General features: G+C 36.3%; 1 protein-coding gene across 1 annotated transcript in view; it reads right to left on the bottom strand.

Annotated features, from left to right (window-relative positions):
- Positions 1-810: 810 nt before the first annotated feature.
- Rab11fip2 (RAB11 family interacting protein 2) overlaps positions 811-26657 on the bottom strand; it is a 37274-nt gene continuing 11427 nt past the window's right edge. Inside the window, exons 4-5 of the mRNA XM_026384236.2 lie at positions 10238-10283; positions 811-5058 (exon numbers count right to left, since the gene is read on the bottom strand). Coding sequence (XP_026240021.2) covers positions 4828-5058; positions 10238-10283 — 277 coding nt within the window. The 3' untranslated portion in view covers positions 811-4827. The remainder of the gene's footprint in view (positions 5059-10237; positions 10284-26657) is intronic.

Raw genomic sequence — 26657 nt, forward strand, 5'->3', positions numbered from 1 at the left:
TCTCAGATGGACAGGTGGGCACTTGGATTAGTATTTTAAGGGAACTGGACGTGTGATCACCTGTTGAACTCTGGAGAATAAGTGGTGAGAAACCATAGGGTGTGCCAACCCCACTCTACTCTTTCTTGAGTACCATAGTTTTTTTGTTTTGTTTTTTTTCATTTAACTTTCCTCCAAATCTTTGTATGTGACTTAACTAACAGGGTCGCTTGAGGGAAAAAAACGAAAACACAGAAACAGAAAGCACTTGGCATAGGCCTGAGCCCACCTATAAATACTCAAACATCATTTTCTACCAAATTGTGAGCACCATCCCTATGAGGCATGTCGTATATGTAGAGAGTATTCACATCTATTGAAGAATGTTCATCCCAACATACTTAGAAAGTACTCTTCTGCGTGACTTTTCAGGGTCATTTTCATAGTGAAGTAATTCTACAGGTCTGAAAGAATACTTGCAACAATACACCAAACAAGGAGTATCCTAAGTGTTTATTAACTGACAAGGAAGGCTGGGTGTGGCGCTGCACAACTGTAATCCCAGCTACTCGTGAGGTTGAGGCAGGGGGATTATGAGTTTGAGGCCTGCCTCAGCCACTTAGTGACACCCTGTCTCAAAATAAAAAATAAATTAAAAGGGCTGGAAATGTAGCTCGGTGATAGAACATCCCTGGATCCAATCCCCAGTATTGCAAAACAACAACAAAAACAATAACAACAAACCTTATGTACAAATGTATTATGGTAGCACTGTTTTACCCACAATAAGAAATTCTGACAAATGAATTACATTTAAACACTTTAATCACCTACAATAAATCAACAATCATATATTATATAAAAATTCTGATTCATGCATCAGATTACATAAATTATACAATTGCCGCATAATACAATTTACATACTTCTGAGTTTGTACCTGCAAAAATGTACACAAGTTACTAGAGCATTTACTTAAGAAGGTAGGTGTAATACTCTTCAGTTATAAATAATGCTTATATCATCCAAATACATTTCTAAATCTTCAGCATATTTTTGTACCTCAAAATACAAACCATCTGGAAGCTTCAGAGATTAATAGGCCCAAATGCATCAATTCCATTGTAACAGTGGATTATTTAACAGAAAATAAATAAAATAAAATGTCAACTCTAGTTTAATTCTTGAAAAGCTTCTACCCTTCTTATTAAATACATCAGAAACTCCTTCATATGCAGATTGATTAGTTAAGGTGCTACCTATTGCATATTAAATACTTTCAACAACTGCATCTGGATTATTCAAGTCCTCAATCTGTGAAAACCGGGGCTCTCAACATGTGCTGGCAGACCCTCACCTCCCTCCATGAGCCAGCAGTGTGATCCTTCCCGTCCTCCTTCAAGAGCTGAGGTGAATGGGCATGGTTTCTGCTGCACTCACCCACACAGGTGACACCTACCAGATCTAAAGACATGAGTCCATGAACATCAAAAAATTTTCAGCTTCCTTTACAAATCCAAGGTAGAAAGCTTTCTAAAAATCTACAGAGGAAAATAAAAGCTCTAGTGTGACAATTACTGTAGATACATTAAAGACAGCAAGGTCTGGTTTTTCTTTGTTTAAGATTTTCCTTGTTAAAGAATAAGCACCCTTATAAGTAAGGGTGGTAGGTAGGGGGAACTGGGGTAAGGGAGTTGGTGAAGGAAGGATGTGAAGAAAGCAAGTCTGTCACTAATGAGCTTAGTTTCACTTAGGTTTCCATTCATGAAACCCTTTTAAATACAAGGCAACATTTTCACAGCTGGAAAATTACAACTAAATCTTGATTTACTGCCAAAAGCAAGAGATGTAGTTATATATAATCTATGGATAACACTACCCTCATGGGAGGAGGCGAAGCTAGGCGCAATACAGAAGATAGCAGCAAAAAGCAATACTTAAACACTGCTCATAAATGAGTTACACAATGATTTATATACAATTCTAAGTAATAACCCTGGTACTCAGTAAGTGAAACTTGACGCCTAAAGTGGTAGAAAGTTTTGGTCAATTTTTTCAAAACTGATTTTTAGAATTGGGAGGTAAAATGGTGGTAAAACAATACTGGTTTTAAAATAAGAGCAGAAAAGTTTAATTATATAACAAAAGTATGTTAGTATAAGATAGACCAGATAACATCAATTCTGTAATATTAAAAAATCCTCTTGTTGGTGGAAGCGTTTTTGAGCGAGCATGCACTTTTAGGCATAAAAGCAGAGGTAAGATCTGCTTATAAGTCTATTGTACTGTGCATTATTTAATGTGAACATGTATTTAATTTCCATTTCTAAGCTACTAACAAAATATATCATTAGAATGCTTAGAGTTACACTTTGGAAAAATAAATTAAAGTGATCTTTTTGGCCTTTCTTCTTAGAATGCCAGAAATTAAAACGACACTGTTTACACTTCTGCTCAAGCACAGGAAACACTGTCATGTTTACTTGGGAACTGGTTTTACTTTTTGTTTTTAGTTTGTTATATTGACTGATTATGAAAATACATGGTAAGTTTACTCTGGTCATGAGTGAAAATTCATAAACATTGCAACAGAACATTTTCAGGCAGTAGTAAATGTAGATTTAGTTTTAAATACAACACATGTTAGATTTTAAAGATAAAAATAATGATCTAGTTACAGCCAATCACTTATGGACAACAAGTCTACTCTTAACAATTTTTATAGAGGGAAAGAACTGCTCCTGAAAAATAATTTCCTCATAAAAATAACAGTACTTCTTGAACCATACTTTTAAATGTTTTACTTATGGAAAACATACCCCCAATACAAAACAAACATCTCAGTTCATTCTAGAAAAAACAAATTTGACTATAGCAAACCATAGTAATCTATGGATATCTGTCATAATTTTGAAAACACGTGGATTTTTAAGTTTTTTTTTAAACTTAAAAGAGTCCCAACAATACTATCAGAAAAACCTGCTAAGAGCAATGTTTTGTAACATTTAATAAATGTTACTTTAAAATGGCACCATGCTAAAAGATAATAATTAGCAAGACCTCAAATGAGAAAATAAAATCCCACTCTAGATTATGAGGTTTAATATAGAGCTTTAATAATGAGTAGAGGGGAAAATTGATGAAAGCTATATTTCTTAATTTCTTAATTTTAGAAAAGTATTTAATTTTTTTTTGTATTGGGAAAAATTTTCACAATTCCAAAATGCATGTTCTTATAGGAAAATTAAAGAAACTCAGAAAATACAGACAACAAGGGGTTTTAGCTTTTGAATATAAGCTTGGCCAAGTATTCTCTGATTCAAAATATTATGATAAATAAAACTATTATGTCTGCTTTTCTCTAACTTTCAATGAGGTCTTAATAGAGATAAGTATTAAAAAATGCAATTCATTCATTCATATATCAGTCTCCATATGGAAATTAACTTTACATTTTAAATTCAGAATGACACAGCTAAACTTTCATAGTATTTTAGATTTTTAAAGCTGAAAAATTAAACAGAAGATTAGCAACATTCTTAGATCACTGTTTTTTCCCACTTAAATTTCAGAATAATTTTGTACAAATAAATAGAGCCAATCCATGGAAGGAATCAACATTTTGAGGGAGTGGACTTTAAAAAAAAAAAAGAACCCCTAATTTTGTGATAAACCAATCACTGGAGAGTAGATATATAGAGTACTATGTAACTTCATGCTAGTAAAAATCTGCTCTAAAAATTCACTCCTCTCTAAATAAGTCTTATTTTTGGTTCAAGACCCAAAGACAACCATCTGTTCTGTTATTGATGAAACTTGAAACCAAGCCTAATTTTTCAATCCTAGAAACTGCCCATTGCTTTGGGTTATCAGACACAGATGAGCACCTACATTTTCCCCCATTATTTTCAGATGTAACTTTGTAATATTTTCTTTGATAATGATTTAAAGGCATGCAGAATTTCAACAAAACAAATTGCATTAGCTTATCTTCTGCTTAAACCTTAAACAAAACTCATGTTAGGTAAAAAAGCAAAGAAATTCATGCTGCTGTGAAGTTAATGACGTGTCCTAAAATTTGTCATTCTTTGAAAAGGGACCTTGGATCACAATTTTTGGAAAAAGAGCAAAAGTGTGATGCTGGGATCATAAACAGCAGCTCACTCTGAAGCCAAGGCTCATAGTCAAGAGCAATTTGAAGCAGCTTCTCTAGAGGGACCGCAGTGGTAGTAATGACGATTTGTCTTGCATCAATACTGCGAACGTACCATTTCCAAACTCAGAAATTGGTATCCGTACCTTAGAGGCAACCAGTTGCTTTTCAATGTACTAAAAACACATGTATATATGAGGTATATGCATGTATTTTATATATAAAGATACATGAAAATGTATTCATGTATGTATATAAAATTTAAACTGATTTTTGTAGTGTTATAATGAGCTATATTCATGAAGCTAACTAAATCTGCAAATTGACTTCTGAGAATTCAACCAGTCTCCATCTGCTTAATGCAAAAAAATCTATTCCTGAGAAGTAACTCGTGGGCTTATGAAGATATTTCTTGGCCTATGGCAGATAAGTGGGCCAGCACCAGCACCCAGGTGAATCCTACAGAACTGCTTATTCATTGAGAATCTGGCCCATTTTCACTCAAAAGTTGAAAGTATTTTGCTCACTTCAAAGGTCCCTCTTGATAGTCCCTGCTAGTAATAGGTACGGCCTTTTTTCTTAGAGGAGGAGAGTAGGCTATGAAACCTGGCAGAGGGGCCTCTTCAAGTAACAGTTTTTTTCTTTATTTCTTCTTCCCCTCTCTCTTTCCAATTATAAATGCAGTAGACTTGGCTTTATGAACTATTGGCAAACTTGCCAGCTTTCCTGGATGGTTCGTATGGCACTCTGAGAATACTGGGCGTTTCCTCCATTACCCTGACCAAGAGGTTGTCGATGTAGTCCTCAAGTTCCCGGATGTGGGTGTCTTTCCTCCGAAGGAGTTCTTTGTGTTTCACCAGCTCCTGTAGTACCTCTTCGTAGGTCAGACTGCGGTACCCTGCAGTGGCATCAAAAGGATTGCTGTCCTGGAACAGAATACAGACTGTCACATTAGCAGGCAGAGTGTCAGGGACAGACCCTATGAATTATTTAGAACTTCAAGTTATGGTTCTTCAAACCCTGATGAAGGTTTCTTCCATCCTCATCTACAACTACTGTGCCTGTTTGCAGACTGGCCAGCCAGTTCTGAGGCAGGAACTAAGATAGATGTACCAAAGCCTGCATTATAACTCTATGTTCTAAACCCCTTTTTTCACACTGTGAACAATTTCCTAATATAAGAGACTGACCATATAATTTAAGACTAAATTAAAGGATGAAATATTCTGTAATTTAGAATTTAAGTTAGTAGCTGTAACTAAAATAGGGTAAAACAAAAGCTATCCAAGATATTAACTCAGAGGAACCGTAAGAAGCCACTGAGAGCTACCACTTGGATATCAGTCCTCATGGAATTGCTTCCACTGAACTGTGGTTTAATGTTACACCTTGGCTTTTTGTTTGAAGATGCCTACAAGAAGCAGTAATATCAAATCTGCTTCACCAATTTGCTGTGACATGTTGAAGCACTTGGAATTAAATCAATGAGCATCCTTATGCAAAGCTGCAAGGGAATAACTTGTTTTAATTTAGAGGCTGGCTGGGCCTCTTCTCCCCTAAGTTACTGGTTTGTTTCCTTTTCTACACACAACACCTATCTGATTTACCTTATTTCCCTTTTTGCTTTACCTTATTTCAGTTACAACTATATTAACACTTAGGGTTACTGTATCTGTATTCTTTACTATTTCATTGCTTATAAGCTTATTCTATTGATAAAAAATTATTTTCAAACAAAAGAAGTATAACCAAACAATAAAGAAAGGGATACTGATTTAATTGATTTTTAAGAAAAAGAATTCCTATATTAATATATGGCAACCCACCCCCCCGCCAAAAAAAATATTTCACAGTAATCAAGAAAAGCACTTCAGCAACTCTGCATGCAGAAATGCATGCTGGGCATTTCCAGCAGTGGGGTCTGCTTGGTCATTAGGGAATGAGGTTCCAAGCCAGTGGCCAACAAGAGGCCATCAGTGGAGCTGGGCTAGAAAATAAGATACAGAATAGGGAGCAGGGAGGCTGAAATGGTAGGTCCCAACTATACCAAACATCTTGAAAACTATGATTAACGATTTTCTTTGCTAAGGGAAATAAGAAACCAAGATTTCTAAACAGAGAAATTATGTGGTCAAAAGCTATGTTCTAGGAACATTAAAATGGCAATAGTGGGTGAGATTGTTTGGAGAAGCTGAAAGTAAATCCAGGGCTACTGACAAGATTTAACAAGAAGGAACAGAGAGGGTATCAAAGAAAAGGGAGTTTAAACTCTATAAACTATATTTAAAACAAGTTATTTTATTTTGGCATTAGAAACTGGGAAAAGATGCAAGTATATTAGTTAATATTTATCTTTGTCCCTAAAAATATTTCAAATAGTGATCTAAAACTACTGAAGGAAGAGTTAAGTGTCGTCTGAATCTTTACCCTTTTCTCTCTCAGATCAAATAAGTCCACACAGTTCCTAGTTTATTTAACTGGTCATAAGTAGTGTAGAGTTATACATCTTATTATACATTTTTTAATTACATTCTTAAAGAGAATTTATCATATTAAACAGCTATCTACAGAAATAAATAATGAACACCATAAAGATGAGTAGATTTGGAAGTTTGTTAAATACTCGCTACTGTTTCTACTCAAAGTAGAAACTCTACATACACTTAGGCAGAACCAAGCTGGGGGTCACTTTCCTAATCTGACCAAGAAGGAATCTCCACAGTCCCTTTCAACTCTAAAATTCTGTGCCCTACAGAGTGAGTTTTCTGAACAGCATTTTAAAAAGTAATGAAGTCCATCTAATGTGACTTCAATTTTCTAATAAAACATTTACTGAAAATAAGGAGTTTGGTGAGAATTGCAGGGGTTAATGAAATTAAACTAAATGGAATGTGAGTGATTGGTTGACTGCTTTGTTTTTTTCTTAATTTAACATAACAGCAGCATCTGCTGGAATCTCTAATCTTAATGAAATTATACATACATGAACTGACTTCTCCCAACTAATTAAGTGATGATATACAGCTAAAAAATCATTTGCACTTTTATATTTAGTACTACATCAGTAATTCTTAATGTAGCTAAAAAATTTTTTTAACATTTCATCAGAAGCTCAGGATGAAAGACATGTTAAAAATTCGTCATTTTGACATAAGTAGTCTAAATTAATGCCATCATATAAATCAGTCTAACAACTTAATCTCTCAAAATAATCTATTATCTCAGAACACTGCTCAACACTTTTAGCCATAATTGAGAATATACAGAAATATTATTTGTCTTATTCCCCCCCCCCCCATAATGACCTAATACTAACACATGGAAGATTTCTTGGGAATACATTTCTATTTTTTTTCGGCTAATTTTTCCTTTGTCCTTTTATGTGAAAATTTTACCCCAAATTTCAGCATCAAGTTTCTGGGCAGGAAAACATCTTAGAAACACATGTACTATAAACTATATTCTGGAAAAGAATATAAAATAATTAAAAACAGTTTCAGGCTTAGTTCCAGATTTTATTCAATATGTGGAAACCACGTAAAACTTCTAATTTTAGGCATAAGATTCTTAAATTGACAGATCTACTCAATGAATACATTTATCCTTCAGTTTATTGATATGACACCAAAGAAAATAATAAAGATTAACATTAGCTAACACAAGCAATAGAAAATGAAAATATTTTCTGTTAATAAAAATTAAGAGGAAAGCTCTCAGGCAAATATAAAGATTGCTTTTTTCAAGATACATTTACTACTAGTCATGGAAAAACTTCAAAAATTGAGAACTCTCCAAACTGGCAAAGACCAAGTGCAGCACCTACACCAGGACTCCCAAGTACTCAGTATTTTTCCTGAGTGCTCTATCCAGCACATGTGTTTTTAAGATGTCTTCTTATTTTGAAATTTAATGTACATTTTTCTTTTCTCTTCTCCTTTCACAATCAATCCTTTCTCATTCTTATTCCACCACTGCTAAAAAATGTCCATAAACAAATATAAGAAAATGGGGTTTGGGTTAGAGAATAACAAAATTATTACATGAAGCTTTTTTAATTGGAATTTTAAATAACAGGGTTGTGCATGAGACTCTGAGAATTACTAGTGATCTATTTTTGCTTTACACATAATCTAGCCTTTTAAACCAGGAAATATACATTTTTTACAATATTTAAATTTAAACAAAAGCAAATTATCAGGACTCAAAATAACTGGAGATTTAAAGAAAGGTTGTCCTGGTAACCAAATATTGGTGGGGCGTAACTGATATCCAAGGCAACTACAGGAGAGGGAGGAGATGAAGGCCTGGCATTCTCTCATCATCTCATTATTGTTCTAATGAGGAACTTTGCTCTGGGAATATCATCTCAGCTACTTTCACATCTTTTGTCCTAGTCCCTTCATCTCCCTTTCAGTTCTTAATTAGGCCTTAAAGAGCTCACACTGCCCTTTCAACTGGCTACTGCTCCTGCTTAAACACCGCGCTTTCACAGACAGGTGTTGGCACCAGCATAGACGACATACAAACTTAATTACAAAATACTATGTCCAGAAGGGGAAAAAATAACTTGCTGGATGGCTATTACTGGAGAACTTAATGTAAATTATTTCAAACATCTTATAATCCTCAACATAAAAATTGTTCAAATACTTTCCCTCAATAACCATCAGTTTGAGGATGAGCTTTCTCCTCTTAATTGTATCTTGCGGTAAATTAACAACACCTAGTAATCCTTTCACTGTCAGAATAGTTAGGATCCAGAGAAAAATAATCACACATCAAGGATTCTTTTATCACCTTTAAATCCTTTAACTAAAACAATTTTCACATTTTATTTCTTTAAAGAATTCTAAGGATGCTTTTACAGCAATAAATTACAAGATTTGGAAAAGTACATTTACAAGCACATAGAAATTGTAATTAAAGTTACTTAATAAACAATAGCTACACATTAAATCGATTTTTTGATGTTGCATTTTGAGATTAAGTAACCGCCTGATAGAATTCATTTTACTATCTGATCAAAGGCTGACTTCATATAGTCTGACATTCTTGCCAGACTGCCATATTATAAAGACTTGAGTATTTATGAAACATCAAAACTTACAAATCATTTACATAAAACAGCACAAACAATATGAAGTCCCATGTTTCTATAATATTTGTACAACTTTAAAGACAGACAACTGAACTTAAAATAACTCATAAAATAAACTCTAACCCCACCTCAACCTCTTTTAGGCACATCACATCTAAAAAAATCATGATATGTGACTGCTTAAAAAAAGTCATATTATACATCTGGATCACACATATTAGGGACAGATGGTGGAAACAGCAACCACCAGCCTCTTGAAATAAAAATTCTATTTCTGTTATTCAGTGAGAATTTAGTTTTCTACCCAGAACATTTGCCCATATTTTTGTAAAATAACGTGTTCTCTAGGTTTAACAGATATAGAATTGACCACAAATGCAATGGAATTGTGAGATGCAACCCTGGACTTCAGCTAATAGCAGGATGAACTTCAGATATCTGAACAATCCCTGCAAAATACGTGAACCAACTTCTGATCACTGCCAACCCTGCTAATATATTTGGTTTTGTTCTGACTAGGAAAATAAGTGTCCTAAAGTATTTGCTGCTTCTTCAAATATCTTCCTGATTAACTGGGTCTCTTGTCCGGGTGCTTTTCCTATTGTTGAACGTTAACCAACAGCATATTCTTTCTTCAATCCTTGTCCCGACAACAAAAAACATCCGTCTTTGCCGCATGCTCTTATTTCATAATTATGATGCTGACTTTGACATACAGCTTTCATATTAATTTCAAAACAGCCTGTAAGCAAAATCTGTGCACTTTAAATTGGCTCTAATTATAACTGTTCACTGGAACTTTAATTGATCATATACAGAAGCCACACCCTCTAGTATATAAAAGGCAAGTCTGAATTTCACTTTCTCTCTTTCTCCCAAAATTACCACCCTGATCTGCAGTACTTGGGCAGCTGAGATATTCAAAGAGACAGAGGCATTTTTAAGAACATGTGCCAGAGAGGAGATGGGCTTGTGTCGGGTAATTCTCTAACCCCTCGGCAACTTACCGGGATTTTCCTGAGGTCTTCATTGCTTGTCGGATTCATGTGAAAACTAAGTAATAAAACACAAATGTAAATGTTAGAAGTGTACCATGGTCCTAATGGAGGAAACAAAAAGAGAAAATACTTTTTTTTTTGTAAGTATTTTTAGTTGTAGGTAGACACAATTTTTGTTTTATTTATTTTATTATGTGGGGCTGAGAATCGAACCCAGTGCCTCACACATGCTAGGCAAGCATTCTACCACTGAGTTACAACCCCAGCCCCCCAAATAGAAAATTCTTAACCAATAATGCCATAAAAACTTCTGAAGTCCTTAGTGAAGTTTAATCCAAGTTTAATCCAAGATGCAGAAGACAGTGTTTACTCAACATTCTTCAAGTATCTATGATTTTACACTCTGCAGGTAAACTCTTCAGTTATTATCAAAACCGAAGAACCATACATCACACATTGAAATATGTCATTTCCACACGTCTTTAAGCATAGTGATTTTATTTTATTTGCTTTTATATTACTCTTCTTATGTATATAAACACACTTACCTTTAGCCTTTAACTTTAGCATTATCTGAACTTAAGAATAGAAAAATTGCAGAATAAAAGCATTAAGCACTCTTTGTATAAAATACTAGAAAATTTAACTTTCAAAACATTACCCTATCAATAAGAATGAGTTCTGAGTATAGGAATCATTTCTATCATTAATATGATTTCGAAGCAGCTAGCTTTCAAAACTTAAAACTGAAATGGACCTAAAAACAAAACAGATTTCTTCCATACAGATAATAAGAAAACATCATAGCTGAATGCTGTAACCATTTTCATCTTTGAAACATGTCCATTAGGAAGGGGACTACAACCCCAAAGAAGCTCAACTTCAAAGCCATCTGATGAGTAAATATTTCATCAGTACTCTACACATTGAATTTTTGCACAGCACTTAAGAGTATTAGCCTTAGAATCCGCTACAAAGCATTACTGAACTAGAAGCCTTTGCATTCCACACATATTAAAAAAAAAGACAACGGTTAAGATACGTATTTTTCCATTATCTGTATATTATCAGCAAAATAACTGGAATCCTCTGAAGATGTAAGAAATTTACTTTAGAACTTCTGATTGTGTGACAGAAATCACAGACATGGATTCCTGTCTGGAAAATAATTTTTAACAACAGATACATATCCCATACTGCAAAATCTGCAAGGCATACATGAGTGCACAACACATCAAGAGAATTTTCCCCATAGCCAAGATTTCATTTGTTATGGCTAAGATCTGTGGCGCCTGCTTCCAAGAACTAGTTGCTGACCTTTACTAGGTAGAGCTCCTGGGATAAATGTGGTATTTCAGCAACCCAGGATGACTCAGTAGACCCGTGATTTAAATATCCAGAGTGCATTCATTTCCAGGCTTAGATGGCTGCCACATTTTCTCGTTCCCTATAGCTTACCATGTTTTTTGGTGTTCTGCATGGTCCTGGACTGGTGTTGCTGTACCAGCAAAGCCTCAAACGCCTGACAAAAGAGTCACTGAAAAGAAAAATCCCCAAAGACAACCTCAAAAGTCCACCTAGGCCTAGAGGGCCAAGGGAGCAGCTGCTGACACCTGTGACTTCCACCCTCTCCTGAATCCCAGCTAGTCAGCAGAAGAGTCCAGGGGGGCTAATTCCTCCTTGCCCCATTCTCTCTCCACATTTTCTGAAGGGTCAAGAAACACAATTCTGTTCTGTCCTTCTCCATCTGACTGTGATACTCTCAAGGACAAGGTGATTTACACTCGGGTCTGACAGTGTACCAAGGTGCTCATGAGCAAAGAAATGGTTGGGGGGCCCCCAAAGCCAAGTGGTGTGAATTTAAATCCTGGTTCTGCCCTGTACTTGCCATGTGACTTTATGCAAAATTATTTAAGTTTAATTGTCTGAGTTCCTTCTTCAGTAAAATGGGAATGGCAAAAGAACCTACCACACGAGACTACTGTGAAGATTAAATGATTTAATATGTAAAAACAGTAACTAGTAGGTAGAACATGTTCAATAAGTTAGTAAATAAACATTACATGGCACTTAATCTGGGCCTGACAACATTTTAAGCGTTTCATCAAAATCAACTCAGTTAATCTCCATGATCCTTAAGAGTGTCATACAGTACGTATCATCATTTCTTCCATACGTTCATTTTAAAAATAAGGGAGCAAATTGGGTTAGACAACTTGTGAGTTGTCTTAACTGGTGGAGTTGTCTGGCTTTAAAATCTGTCCTTGTAACCACAGCCCTAGTTCCATTCTCTGTAAACATATCTTATGGGCACTGGCTACACTGCGGAAGCCCTGGACACTGAGGCCACACGGACTGACCAGACAATAAACCTCACTGTGAGAAAGCGCTTGGTCAAGTGAGAGGCAGGGAGACGGCATTAAGGCCATGCACTCTCACAGCAGTTGATCAAGCCAGGCAGGATTTCAAAGTCCATGAAGCACAGGTTTGGCAGGCTAGAAAGAAAGACACTGCAGACATATGGCACAGCCCAGGGCTGCTAGACAGTGTGTCACAGTGGGACACTGCAAGAGCAGTTTCAGGGGAAAGTGCCCTGGAGGGCTCTGAGGCCCAAGAGGAGGCTCTCAGACCTGAGCCACTGAGCAAGAGGCAATTTCTTGGTGATGTGAACTTTCTCTCATAAACACTGTTTGAAGTGTCTCGTGTTTGGTGGCACAAGCCATCCCACTGCATCCTCTAGAGTGAACAATGTTATGATGATAAATTTAAATATGCGCCTCAGGAAGAAATAACTGAACTAAGAAATAGAAACTCAGGCATTACATTTGTTGTAATAAAGGATTTTAAGGCAGAGGCATTTAGAACAAAGAGTTTACCAAAATCACCAAATTAATAATATGTAATATCTAATCGCTTTCACTTATGGAACTAAAATGAAACTCAATGACCTCCTTAAAAATGTCTGAAAATTCTTAAGAATGATTAAACTTAAAAGGCACTACTGTGAGGGGAAGAGCATCTGGGGCCCTGAGCCCCAGCCCCTTCCCATTGTACCTGAGCCTGCTAGGGATCCGAGGTCCCCAGCTGAGCACAGAGTAGGCCAGGGAGAGGGCCCGCCCTGAACTGGGCATTGTCTGAAATCCAAAGGCAAAGCCCCTCCCTCGGGTCAGCTTTGTACACACTAACACGTCAAACCCATAAGAACCGCTGTCACTCATGGCTGCCTTTTTTGATCTGTCCTTAAGGGGGGAAAAAAGAGTTAACTGAACTGGATTGAATTAGCTTGGTGAAAATAAAATGTCTCTATTTATCGAAGTGTGGCACCAATTTGTGATATCTTTCTCTTTGGACTGCTGTCCTCATGTCAGACAAGATATTGAATAATACAGCCTGACTGCTCAGCTGAGCTGCTGACAGGCCAGAAAGTGGTGTTTCTAATCAGGTACTAAATAAACTTACGACGTGATCATGCGGAAAAAAAGGTATAAATAAACTGAAACTCCAGAATTTAAGAAATTAATTTTAGAAGTCAGAACTGAAGAAGTTTGGAGGCAACAGATTTTAAAATAACTTTTAAACTGATAGAAATATTTCAAACTAATAATTTAAAAAATTTTAAACCAATAAAATGTGCTAAGCTTAATATTCTGAAGAAGTTTTTAGGCAAAAGCTTGATAGTTTTATTTCATGATATTTTTAAATTTTCAAGAATTTTTCCAAATAAACTAATTTTAAACTTTGAAATAATTTTCAAATATTATATTTCTAAGAATTACTGGTATATCTTCTATACACTTATTGATTTATCTCAAAGTTAAAATTAATAATGAGTAAAGATAGTAGAAGCAAGTTGATGGGAAATTAAAATTGCTCTTCAATTTGTGCTATGGACCAATCTCCCACATATAGGTCAGAAAAATAAACCACCTTTATAAAGTGATAAAACTGATCACTTCAGCAGTGGTAAAGGTTTTTTTTTTCTTTTTTTAAAGAACATACATACATTCTTTTAGAGAAAGAATAACTAAGAAGGGGAAAGACCATTGAGTGAAAAAGTGTGAAGTACTTGTAAAGACAAAAAAAAATCCATAAGGATAAAAATCTATCAAAAATGGTTATAGCATTACTATAAATCAATGCAAGCTGTGTAACTCTCTGGCTCTAGAATTTTAAATCTTTCAATTTGAAGGCATATAACCACACATAAAGCTCTCTGGAAGACTTTCAAAATCAACTGTGACTAGAGTTATCACTGTACCTTTCATGTGAGCTTTCCAAACCCCATTACTGCTGAAATTATAAATCAAAGTGCATTCTGGCCTACAGCTTAACCCATTTTGTTTTTAATAAGTGAATTCAAACTATTTGTAAACTCCAGAGGTGTGCCACCTGGTAGGGAGGGGGGAAGGCGGGGGTAGTAAGAGGAACAGCTTTCTCAAACACAAGTCAATTCCTTACTGTGTTTGGGAAGTAAGTCTAACTTTAAGCTATCAACACCAGTAATTTTCAAAGGCCATCTTCCTATTGATCTTTAGCTGAGTGGGCTCTAGAGACTCAGGGCTTCACTTCAGTGACAAAAGCGGGCGGAGGAGGTGTGTGCTGAGAACTGCAACACCACAGGGACCCTAATGAGTCCAAAAAGAAAAGAAAGAGAAATGCCTCATTTATAGCTCATCTCTACTTTGTGATGAAGTACAGAACGACATTAGCTCTAAGTATGATTAGTACTTATGAGGCTATTTTTATTTCCATTTACAGATGAGGAAATGGGCAGAGAAGTTAAGAAGTTTACCCCAGGTAACATAGTAATTAAATGTCAGTGTCAAAATTCAAAGAAAGGCATCCCAGCTCCACAGTCCAAGCTCTTTGGTCACATACTTTTCTTCTTGCCTAGAGAGGCTCTAAGTTGTGTGATCTTACTGTGTTTCTTGGTGGATTTCAAGGAATCAATGCAACTTCCTGAGGTTTCTCCCAACCAGAAATGATGTTAAGTCTTAGACTCAGTTGTAGAACAATGGCTAAAAAAACAACAGGATTTGAAATAACCCTGCTTATTATTCTGTTTGTCCATCCTGATCCACATTGACCCCACCCCCTCTCCGTAGGAGGCTGATCTTTGGACAGTGCACCACCCAGGTTCCCCCTGTGGCTTCCTTGAAAACTGGAGCACCAAGAGAAGGGGAGATGGGTGTGATATCCCCAGCCATGGTCCATGCTATCACCTCCTCAGTCCCTCCCCATGGCCGCCTCTGTAGCTATTCTGAAACCTAAGTATGACAGCACCTTCTAGGCAGTGCTGGGCTCTGGTGCTACACTAGCCCTTCCTGACATCCTGAACCCTGACCACACCTCTTCACCAAACTCTCTTCAACTATCCATTCTGAATGTATCCTTTGTTTCCTGCTAGGATTCAAATGATATAGGATATATATACAATGATATATATATAGATATATATAACAAATGCCACAAATTATTCACTCAATAATTTAGAATGATTAAAGAAAAAGAATTTTTCTGATTCTCAGAAAGAAAGAATCACATTTTAAGTATATGAACTATCTACACTTTCCTTTTCCCTTCAATTTCTGGCTTATGCTCCATATTACTTACAAATGACAATTCACTGCTAACCACAAAAAGAAAAAAATAAAAAGGGAAAAGAAAAATAAAAACTTCCTGACTTCACAAGGCTAGAGCACTTTATGCTCAAAATTATTTTTGATTTAGAATTATACTTTTAAGGATTCATTGCTCCTGAAGTTTTGAAGTGGTATGACTGAAGTGACCTGGATCTGAACAATACCACCTCATAGTTACACTGCCTTACAGTTTATAACACATTCCCACAAACAATTTCTCTGGACATGTTTCCAAAGGAACAGTGGTCAATAAAACAGGGTTAAGTAACTCACTGTAAAATCTTCTCTGCACTCAAATCCCACCTGCTCAATGCTCACCCTTTCTCCCTCCCTCCAAGGAGAGAACTCTCCCCAACACAATGATATTTACTCACCTCTCACCAGAGCATATTTCTGGCCCAATGCCTCTCAGATATTCCATGACTAGTCCTTTGCCAATCTCCAAAGCACCCCTCAGAAACCCTTGCTGGCTTTGTGACTTGGTCTCTCTCACCCGATGCAATCTGCATCACATCCCCAGTTCTCATTGAGGACTCACTGCTTCCTTGGTAAAGGTCACCAAAAACTCTGCTCAACCCCTCAGCTCCATCTCCTACAATGGCTCTTCCTTCCTCCCTCCTGGGACTCTCTTCTGGCAGCCTGGTTTCCCCTGTATTCCCAGCACTCCTTCTCCTTGTCACCTTCTTCTTTTCACCCTTAACTTCCTAAGGCTGTTTTCAGGCCTTTCCTCTACTTTACCCTTGTGATTCCATTTTCTCCACTATCTTGGCTGCCACCACTGACCAGATGGAGGACTACTAAACTACTACATCTTGTTAACCACACTCTTTATCCTTTATAATACCATGTTCACAAATGTCTGGCAAAAGCCCCAAATTGGAAATATATATGCACCTCTCTTTCAGATCATCTGTTGGGTTTTCCTCCTCCTTCTGGAACAAGCAGACTTCTGAGCACCCAAAGTAAAGCACTGAGACACCCTGCAGCCCAATCCTCAGCCTGGCCTGCTTTGTAAACCCACTCCCCCTACTCAGCTCTGGACATGATCTCATTACCCCCCTGCTACTCACTGGCACAGTTTCCTTTCCATTACAAGACCCAATACCTCTTACCTAGAGCACACAACAGCCTCTTACCAGTCTCGACCCTCCTCATCCAGTCTACCTAGGCAGGCTGACCACTGCCTTCTCATCAAGTCTATCCTACTTACCCAACTATCAAAAAACTTATGGCCTCTAACTTCCTGGAATAATGACATACTTTTTAGCCTGGTTTTAAAAGCCCTTCCTTCAGACTGTACCAATTCATCTTTGCAGACTGACCGGACAACACTTGATGCCCAGGCACAACCTACTCAACTCTTTATTTCAAACAATAAAATTTAAAAGACAGAAACACCACCATCTATTTCAAAGAATTAAGATTAGCAGAGGGGTAGAAGAAATGAATATGAAAATGTTTCATATGACAAGGTGTGATTCAAACATAAGGTACAAAAGATGGCTTTCTCTGTATCTCCCTTCCCCCTCAGGCTTCCCATCCCTTCTTACTGGACTCTGCTTAAAGGAAGGAACCAGATCTCATTAACCTTTCCATCCCAGTATCTGACAGTGTCTATTGCATGGCAGATGTGTAATAAATGAATGAATACCTTAATACCAGTATTTAATAAAAATCTGCAGAAACTGGGATAATAGTTGAATAAGTAAATCAATAGTGGGTCAATTCAAATTCAACCAACAAGATGTGAAGTCACTCAAGAGCAGAAGAAACTGTTTTCCTGAGAATATATCCTGAGAATATATTCTATATCTGAGAATATTTTTCAGTTCTTTTAAGATAGGAAGAATTATTCTAATATTTACAATTGCCACTAAAAACTGAAATAAGTTTTCAAATTGGTGGGCTTCCAATAAAATCAATTCAACTAGCCAATTTATCCAGGACGCCAAACAGGTTAGGTATTTAACCACAGACTGATTAATTTGAGATTCTTCTGGTAAATCCAGTTCTTATTCCATAAAGGTTACAAGTTAAAAGAGTCTTTTATATGTTTTTTTTAATAATCTTCTTTTCAAAGCCTTAAAAAAGTAAAGTGTCCACAGAGAGACTGCACCAGTAACACAATGTTTATTAGCACATTTCCATAATAGAAATGAACACAAGCATATGGAACTTAGAAGACAAGGTGAAACTCAGTGATTTTTTTTTTCCTTCTTTCTTTTTAAGAAAAAAAGCAAAGAACTCAGGACCAATCAAATTAATGATATTATAGAGTAAAATACATATTCTCTCTCCTGGGACTGGGCATGCACATGAAACACTCTGATGACAAAACAGAACTAAGTGTCTATGGGGATTAACAGTAATTTTCTTATTAATATTCTCACAGGATATCTTTTATGAGATCTCAGAGGCAAGACAATTAAAACTTGTGGTCAGTGTCACCAAACAGCACGGACAGCAAATTTGGACCTGGTTGCTTTTCTATAATGAATAGTATGTTATTGAAGAAAGACCAAAAACTGGAGGATTTAAGGATGTCCTTGAAATTAAGAACATGTTTCATCAAGAGTAAAATGTTCACTAAGTTTAATGTACTACTTCCTCCAGGTGAAGAAAAGAGACAGTAATTATTTCAAGGACAAACAATTCACAAATTTCCAAACTCAATTCCTTTAAATCTAAGCTTCTCAAACCTTTCCCCCTTTAGTACCCTGTACTACATGACAAGACTAAATCCAGTAACAAGCAAAACTTTCTTTGCCATCTGAACTTAAAACTTAAAAATTCAGATGAATTTTTGCATCATGTATCTCTTAATGTAAACAGAACTTTTTGTAACTTGGGGCAGTTTTTTTGCTTACCCTGTTGCTCTGAGCAGACACTAGCCTGCCATCTGTCACATATACTAGTAATTGTTGTTTTTGTTTTGGTTTCTTGTGATCAAGTCCTTCTGATTTTTTGAAGTAAAACGGTGGAATTAGGAAGAAGTGATGAGAACAGGTTCCAGCCTCTTTGGTGGGACTAGAATCAGCACAGTCTCCATCTGTCTATGAGATTAAGACCAACTCAGCAGTCTTCATCTACTTTCCCCTGTGAGGAGAGGGTGAGGAAAGCCTGGGCAGAGGAGACTCCTTCATGAGGGTGAGGATGAGGTGACCCTGAGCTTCTCTGGACCAGGTGAAAAAGGCTAGAGTGCCCACAACACCCTTGGCCAAGACAACCCAAGGGGAATCTTTCTGTGTCTAAGAAAAAGCCATGTCCTAGAAAGGAAGCTATGGTGCCTTCTGATCCCAGAGAGGCCTCAATTGCTCTTTAACAACTTGTAGCAAGGGCCTTGGCCAGCAAGCACCCCTGCTCTGCAGAGCCTTCAAGGTGGGTATCCAAAGCAGCCAGACTTCTCAGGGCCCTCCCTGGAGTGAGGGACAGGCTCCTACATATACTTTGTTTTGACAGCAGAGCTGCTGGTGACTTGAGGACTTTTCCATATTCTACATGCCACGCTGAGAAGCCCAGCCTACAAACACACTTATCAATTAAGAGTGTGTTTCAACAGGGCTATGGAATTATATTTTCAATGGAAAAGAATACATTTTTGTATGAAAAATAACTCTCCAGGTCCCCCAACAAATGAATAATAATCTTATTAGAAATTGTAAATTATACTACACACACACATACACACACACACACACACACACACACCTCAGCTTGTTCTAAATGTTTCTTCGTAAAGAAAAAAATACTATTCAAGAACACAGGTCCCCACTAAGTTAAAGGCTGCAGCTTTGATATACTTGAGTATCTACAGGTTCCTTGGCCATTGTCCCGATCCTGTAAGTGATATAATTGAAATTACTTTTCACGGCAAAAAGATTTTGTTCTCCATCTAAAATGACACTTAAGAATGCAGTCTCACTGGCATCTTTGAATTCATGCGTCTTGGTCCTTTTTAGACACATATCAGGCATGCAACATCAGTGTCCCTGTTGGGAATGTTCATACAATACAATTTCTTAGTATCATTCAAGTGTGGAGCCGCAAACTATTCATACTTTATTTAAAAATTAGGTACAAATTTGAGTATAAGAATTCCTAAGAAGTTCCTAGGAATAAGTCCTATCTCCACTATCTTTAATAGTTTTAGGTAGGCTGGGTCCTTGACAGTCCCTCAAAGAACTCATCTTTTCCTTTCCCCAAAAGCCCTTTCTTCTCTCTCCTCACAGATCCATCCTTTTGAGATGCTGCTAATTCTACCTACTCCATAATGCCTAGGCTGTCTAATTCTGTCCACTACCCTCCTGTGACTTCCATTTCTATGAGCACTTACCATGGAACCACCTATTAGCACTAGTAATTTCATATTTTGTATCAGACACTCTGCCTTATGCATTCTTTGAATCAAAGAATCAACAGAATTCTTACATGAGAAAGGAAAGTGATACATAACAAAGGATAAAAATTTTTATCCCTTATATCAAGTTTGAAAGCAAACATCTTTATCTTAGAAAGTCACCTTATACCTACTGTCTCATAGTCCAAAGACACAGACCCAAAGGAGGTGACATTATAAGATCTTACCCATGTCTATAAATACAAGAGATATTCCACAAAATAACTTGATGACAATATAAGAATATTTAATTTTGGTCATGTATTTTTTGATCAGTAAGGAATAGATTAGACTGACAGAACATTAAAAAATATAAATATTACTTCAGACATATTAAAGAACCTCAAATCCAGGGACTGCTCGGGCACTATCATATACTCTTAGTGAAAAGAAAAAAAGGAGGTACTTTCATGTATAAAGAAATAAAAGAGCCCTCCTCCAAATCTTGGTTATAAGAGACACACAAGGCCAGGCTCAATGGGATGTGCTTGTGATCCGTAACTTGGAGACTGAGACAGGAGGATTTCGGGTTCAAGGCCAGCCTCCAGCCTCAAAAACTTAGTGAGACCCTGTCTCAAAATAAAAAAAATTTTAAAAGGGCTGGAGATATAGCTCAGTGGTAAAGCACCCCTGAATTATATTCCTAGTACCAAAAAAAAAATACACTAGTCTTGTGTAAATTCCTAAGTCTGCTATGTACCCCTTTCCCAAAGGGGATTCTGAAATGTTCTAAGGAATTTTCAATATAATGTTTCACTTATCCATCTTATTATGAAAGTTTGAACTGCCTTCCTGAAAAAATTCTAATATGATTTATTTTTAAATTGAGAATATATTAGTACTTCGAAAAATTCCACCCAATTCATTGAAAACAATTGATACGTTGATGCTGAGTGAAACGATCATAGCAAAAGCCCCATTTTCGGACACCCTATGTGGCCAACACCACCCTCAGCACTTCCTGTGCATCCACTAAGACTGTTATCCCATTTTACAGTTCAAAATATGTAGCTGTGAAAAGCTGTAAGTTCATACAGCTATTACAGAGAGCGCCAAACCCAGACCTGACTAGACTCCCTCCAGAACATTCTTTTAACATTGTAAAATCCTTGTAACATTGTAAAATGTTACACTGTAAAATCCTTCATTGGAAGAAGTGAATGAAACATACTTGTGAATCCAAACTTAAAAAATAATGTTTAGCATGATTTTCATTTTTAATAATTTTGGGTAATTAATTTCTTTGAAGATGAAAAATCTTTGAGAAACAAACACATTGTATGCATCCAATAAACAAAATATGTGATTAACCTGAATAGCCCCATTCCCATACCAGGCTCCATAACAAAGAGTTCATTATACTGAGCTGCTGCAGGGCACTTGCTAATTGGCTCCATGGTCGCCTACAGTAGCAAACATACTTCCTCAGGAACCTACCAGGCTGAGAATGACAGACATAGATATTGCTCCATAACTCCAACTAGAAAAGAAATGGTGAAATTACTCAGTGGTTAGTAGGTAAGGACATAATAGTGTAGTCACTATTAATAAAATATGCATCTAACCATTTTTTAATGAGCTTTCTTGCTATTTTCTAAAACAGAGGTGTCTATCAACTCATTCCCCAATGCATAAAATCATGTTCAATGGTCAAGACCAAACTCAAAGGTCTCTTCCTCAAAGGTTACTTCCCAACTTCCAGGAGCCTGAACTGCTTTTTCCTCCACCTTTCCACAGCAAACTTCACTTTCTTCTGTCAACACAGTTCATTCTGTATTGATTATGGGTCATTTCTTACTGTCCTCTCCATTGCTGGTATGGCTAGGATTTAGTGCTCCATAAATACAAACCTCTAGCCCTAGTGCAGCTTTACACACATTTGTTTAACCATAAACAAAAACTGGCGATTTGAATTGTTTTACTCTAAGAAGGCCGAACTGGTTTAAATAATTGCTGATACATATTTAACAGATATTACATATTTATGTATACTTATATAGTAACATTTGTGGGGTTTTGGCAGTACTGGGGATTGATCCCAGGGGTGCTTAATCACTGAACCACATCCCAAGCTCTTCCTTTTTTTTTTTTTTTTGGAGACAGAGTCTCACTAAATTGCCCAGGCTGACCTTGAACTTGCCATCCTCCTGCCTCTGCCTCCCAAGTCATGGGGATAACCTGTGAACCACTGCACACAGCTATAGTAACATATTTAATACACAAATCAAAGAGGAATAATTCACCCTTAAAAATGTAAGTTCAAAGACACAAATGTCAAGTGTCTGGATCCTATTATTCTTAGAAATCAATTAAATATATATAAGGAAAACTTTCTTCATTATCAAATTAACTACTTCATTTTATATCACCAGAAACTATTTAAAAAACCCTGGTCACGAGGTAACACTACAACCATAAATTAAATACACAAAAACATTATCTACATTTCTAAAGGTGAAACTTTTGTTATTTAAAAAAAATTAATTATTGCCAATGTGGTCTCAGTGGCCCAACTGGAATGTTCTAGGCACAGAAGAAGAGGGCATCTATCTGAGGTGGTGCTCACAGAAGTAAGAAATATAAATTATTCTCTTAATGAGAAACTACCAGAAGGAGTGCAATAGGCTCAAGATTTGGTAAAGCCAACACCACTGGGAAAAAATGCACATAGTAATTACAAAGCTAAAGTGAAAACACTTTACATGCATAAATCCATAAGCAGTTATTGAATTAGCATTCTTGTGTTCAAAAAAGACAGTTTATTACGGTTTGAAAAACAAACTGTCAAGAACTGCTACTGTTTTGATACTAATTTGCTAGTCTCAACTCAAAACACATATTCCTGGTCTCTAACAAAGATGTACAGTAAGACAGTACCTCATGGGGGGAAAAAATAAAACACCTCAAACCTTTCCATCAATACTAATATCTGATTCAAAGACTATAGACTTGACACTGTTGCATTAAATATGTTTTTTCCCAAGTGCTGTTTTATAAAATTTAAGACACATCACTGAAATAATTATGATTGCTTCTTCTCCCCTACCACCGCCCCATCCACCCAAAAGTAGAATGGGCAAGTCTTGTCTATTTTAGCCCAGAAATATTTTCCAAAGATGTTCCCTTCTTTTCCACTCTCACTGCCAACGGACCTGCACCAACTTAGTTCAATAATCATAGCAGCTTTTTCACTAGTGTCCCTGTCATTCTCCTCCCCCTCCCTGCACCACAAGTACGCCATGCTTGCCAGGCTATCTGAGACATTAGCTCAATCATCACAACCCAATTTAAAAATGTCCACGGTTCCCCAGTATCCATACAAAAATCCAGTCTTTAGCATGAAATTAAGACCTAATATTTACAAACCTTTTCTTCTATAAGTTTAAGAAGCAGGACTGATATCTTAATAGTCTGATTTTTTTATATGGCAAATACTCAAAAAACAGTTGTAATGGAAATATCATTTGATTATCAGAGCTGAAATTCAGAAAAAAATTATCCTGATAGACTGGAGTAGCCACACTGAGACAAGAAGCCATGGAAAGATCTATAAGATTCACAAGGGGTTTTGGATATTTCACTTTCAGAGTATAACACATGTGGGAGGTTTTTGAACCAGAACTCAAGATTTATACCCTAGCAATATAAAATAGCTACAGGAAATAACTATATTTGCAACTGGGAATACCATCAACTCTCAAACTTAAAGGTATTATGAGAGCCTGATTGGAGGAACCAGGGCTAACAAGTAAAAAATCAAACTGGCACCAGGCATTCTCCCCTCTGGCCTAAATCCTGATCATTTTAATGTCAACAGGGGAGCAAAGTTAGTCTAGAACAGACATGTTAACCTACAGGCCACAGATGAAAAACATACAATAAATGTTTAAAACAAGTGAGAACCATATAATTTGTGTTTCCAATGTATTTTTCTCAATATACATGTTCATTACTGGCAATTAACAAAGAATGTTAATCTATATTAACAAGCTCCCCTGCTTGTTGATTTATAAGGAAATAATTCTCTCAAACTACATTGAACCAAAAAGCTCACATATTGATTTACAAAAACACACTGGGGTCACTGGAATATAATCTTAATACTTTCCTATCAGAAACCTCCAGAGGACTTACAGACTCTATCTTGTATTTGATCATATCCTAACAACCTGTTCTCTTTAACTACTGGACTCGCTATGTGTTATCCTGTGTCCAGTGCCTAAGAGCTCGTTAATTACCTAAACTATATCTCCATAGGTCTTGTTAATTACCCGTCTCCTGTCTCAGAGGACCTTGTTAATAACTTGTACAGTCTCTCTAAAGAGGTCCTAACAACACATTAAAATTAAAGATGCTTTTCTTTTAGCACCTGTCAAGTGCTGTAAATTGAGAAATTTTCACATCAGTTTATTAGCCTACAGTAGTTTTTGTGGGTTTTTTGGCTTGTTTTCTTCTCTCACACATAATTTCTCTATATCTCAATCTTTTCAATCTCTCTGCTTAAGAAAAATAACAAAGTTTGTCTTTTTTGTTTTCAATTTTAAGATTATAAATATCAATTTGCATTAGCAAGTTAGTAAAAGGATGGCATGGTTAGTATCTGCAAATTAACCCATTGGGAAATGCACCAATTAATGAGACCTATATAATGAGTATTAGGATGACAAAGGGTAAAAAAGTTTCAAGTAGTCTCTGGGGAATTAAACAGAGAAGTTCTAGTTAGTGTTATGGGAACTAATCACATCATATATTTCATGTTCACGGACACTGCTACATTGGAAACATTCTGCAAATCCCTGGACACTAATGGATTAATGGCTCTAAAAATCATCTCAAGAGTTTGTGCTTTCTGTCTCATAAATGAGGCAAATTTTTAGCTGCGTAAAAGATTTACAGCCTACTATGAATAACAGGCAAATTATCTTTAGACAAATATGAACAAAAAGTAATTATTGCTATTAAAATAAATGTTATGCACAATGAGGTTTATTATGTCAAAGACTGAGCTTTAAACTCATTCAGGAAAAAAAACTATTCGTAGGGGACGCTATAAAAATGAAGTTTTAAAACCTATGAATAGGATCTTTTCTTTAGGATCATTTGTTTACCATTCTTCTTAAAATCAAAATGTAACCTTATACAAGACCATTTGTTTCATGGACATTTTATACAATTGCATAATAATGGTTACCTGCTAATAGGCCTATTGTGATTTTTTATTTGGGAAAATTAGAAACACACTTAAATATCCATTCTGGAAGCCAATGTTTCATAGTTCCTGAGAAAGGTGGGACACAATAATAGATAGGAATTGATGAATTTTAATAGGATAAAAAAGAGAAAGAGGGAAAGAGGTCAATCTGATGTTAAAGGTACTCTGTCATGCAAAATTATAAAATATGAGTGATGAATATGAGTTTTGATCTTAGTATTGCCCTAAATGAATTTTTGGCCTGTTCATCAGCTAAGAGGAGGCAGGCTCTTACATACAGCAAATATTACAAATGGAAATACATGCTCTAATAAAATCAATCATATGAGGAATAATATTATAAAACAAACCAGTAAGTTATCCTAGGATAACTAAAAATTTGTTACCTGGTATTCATAATTGCAGTGAAGCTGAAAGTAATGGAAGTGGAAGGAAGTCACACACCTTTGTGCCCTAAGCAAAATTCTCTGGTAAGAGTCTCTCCCATTCATTGTTTCTCTGATTGGCTGCTCCACTAACCTCAAATTATATGAGGTTATCACAGAGTAGGCTTATATTCTTGACTTTTTCAAAATTTCAAAGTAAGACATAGGTAGCAATTTCTTCTGTATGTTTATAAAATGTCTGAACTAGGTGGTATTCTGAACTTACTCAGGGAGTCTGGAGCTCCTGAGAAAAGCATATACCACAGTTCCTCTTCAGTTGTCCACAGGTTGCACACCATTCATCACACTGATACCCTGAATATTAAATAGATATTTCTATCTGGTTTTTACTGTCCACTCTAATTTAGGTGCTTTTTACCTATTCAGCCAAATCTCTTACTTCTCTTTGTATCCATTTTAGCCAAGCTGACTTATCAACTCAGTTAGGGTCTGTCAGCCCAGTAAGCAAAGCTAGTGGTGCTAAGTTGCCTTCTGTTCAAATATGAGTTTATTAGCACAAACAATCATCAAAAGAACATATTCAGTACTTACAAAAAAGGTGATACAACTTCAATCAGCAAGTTTCAAACTTGACTGACAATCAGCAGGAAGTTTTTAAAATGTTGATTTTTTTATTCCAGTGCCCACTCACTAAAGATTCTAATTCCCTCTAAGGTGAGATCCAACAACCTGTGGTTTTGGAAAAAAGAAATCTCCAAGAAACTGTGATGATCAGCATATAGGACGTGCACTG

Source organism: Urocitellus parryii, chromosome 5 (assembly GCF_045843805.1).
Source record: "Urocitellus parryii isolate mUroPar1 chromosome 5, mUroPar1.hap1, whole genome shotgun sequence".
Lineage (NCBI taxonomy): Eukaryota > Metazoa > Chordata > Mammalia > Rodentia > Sciuridae > Urocitellus > Urocitellus parryii.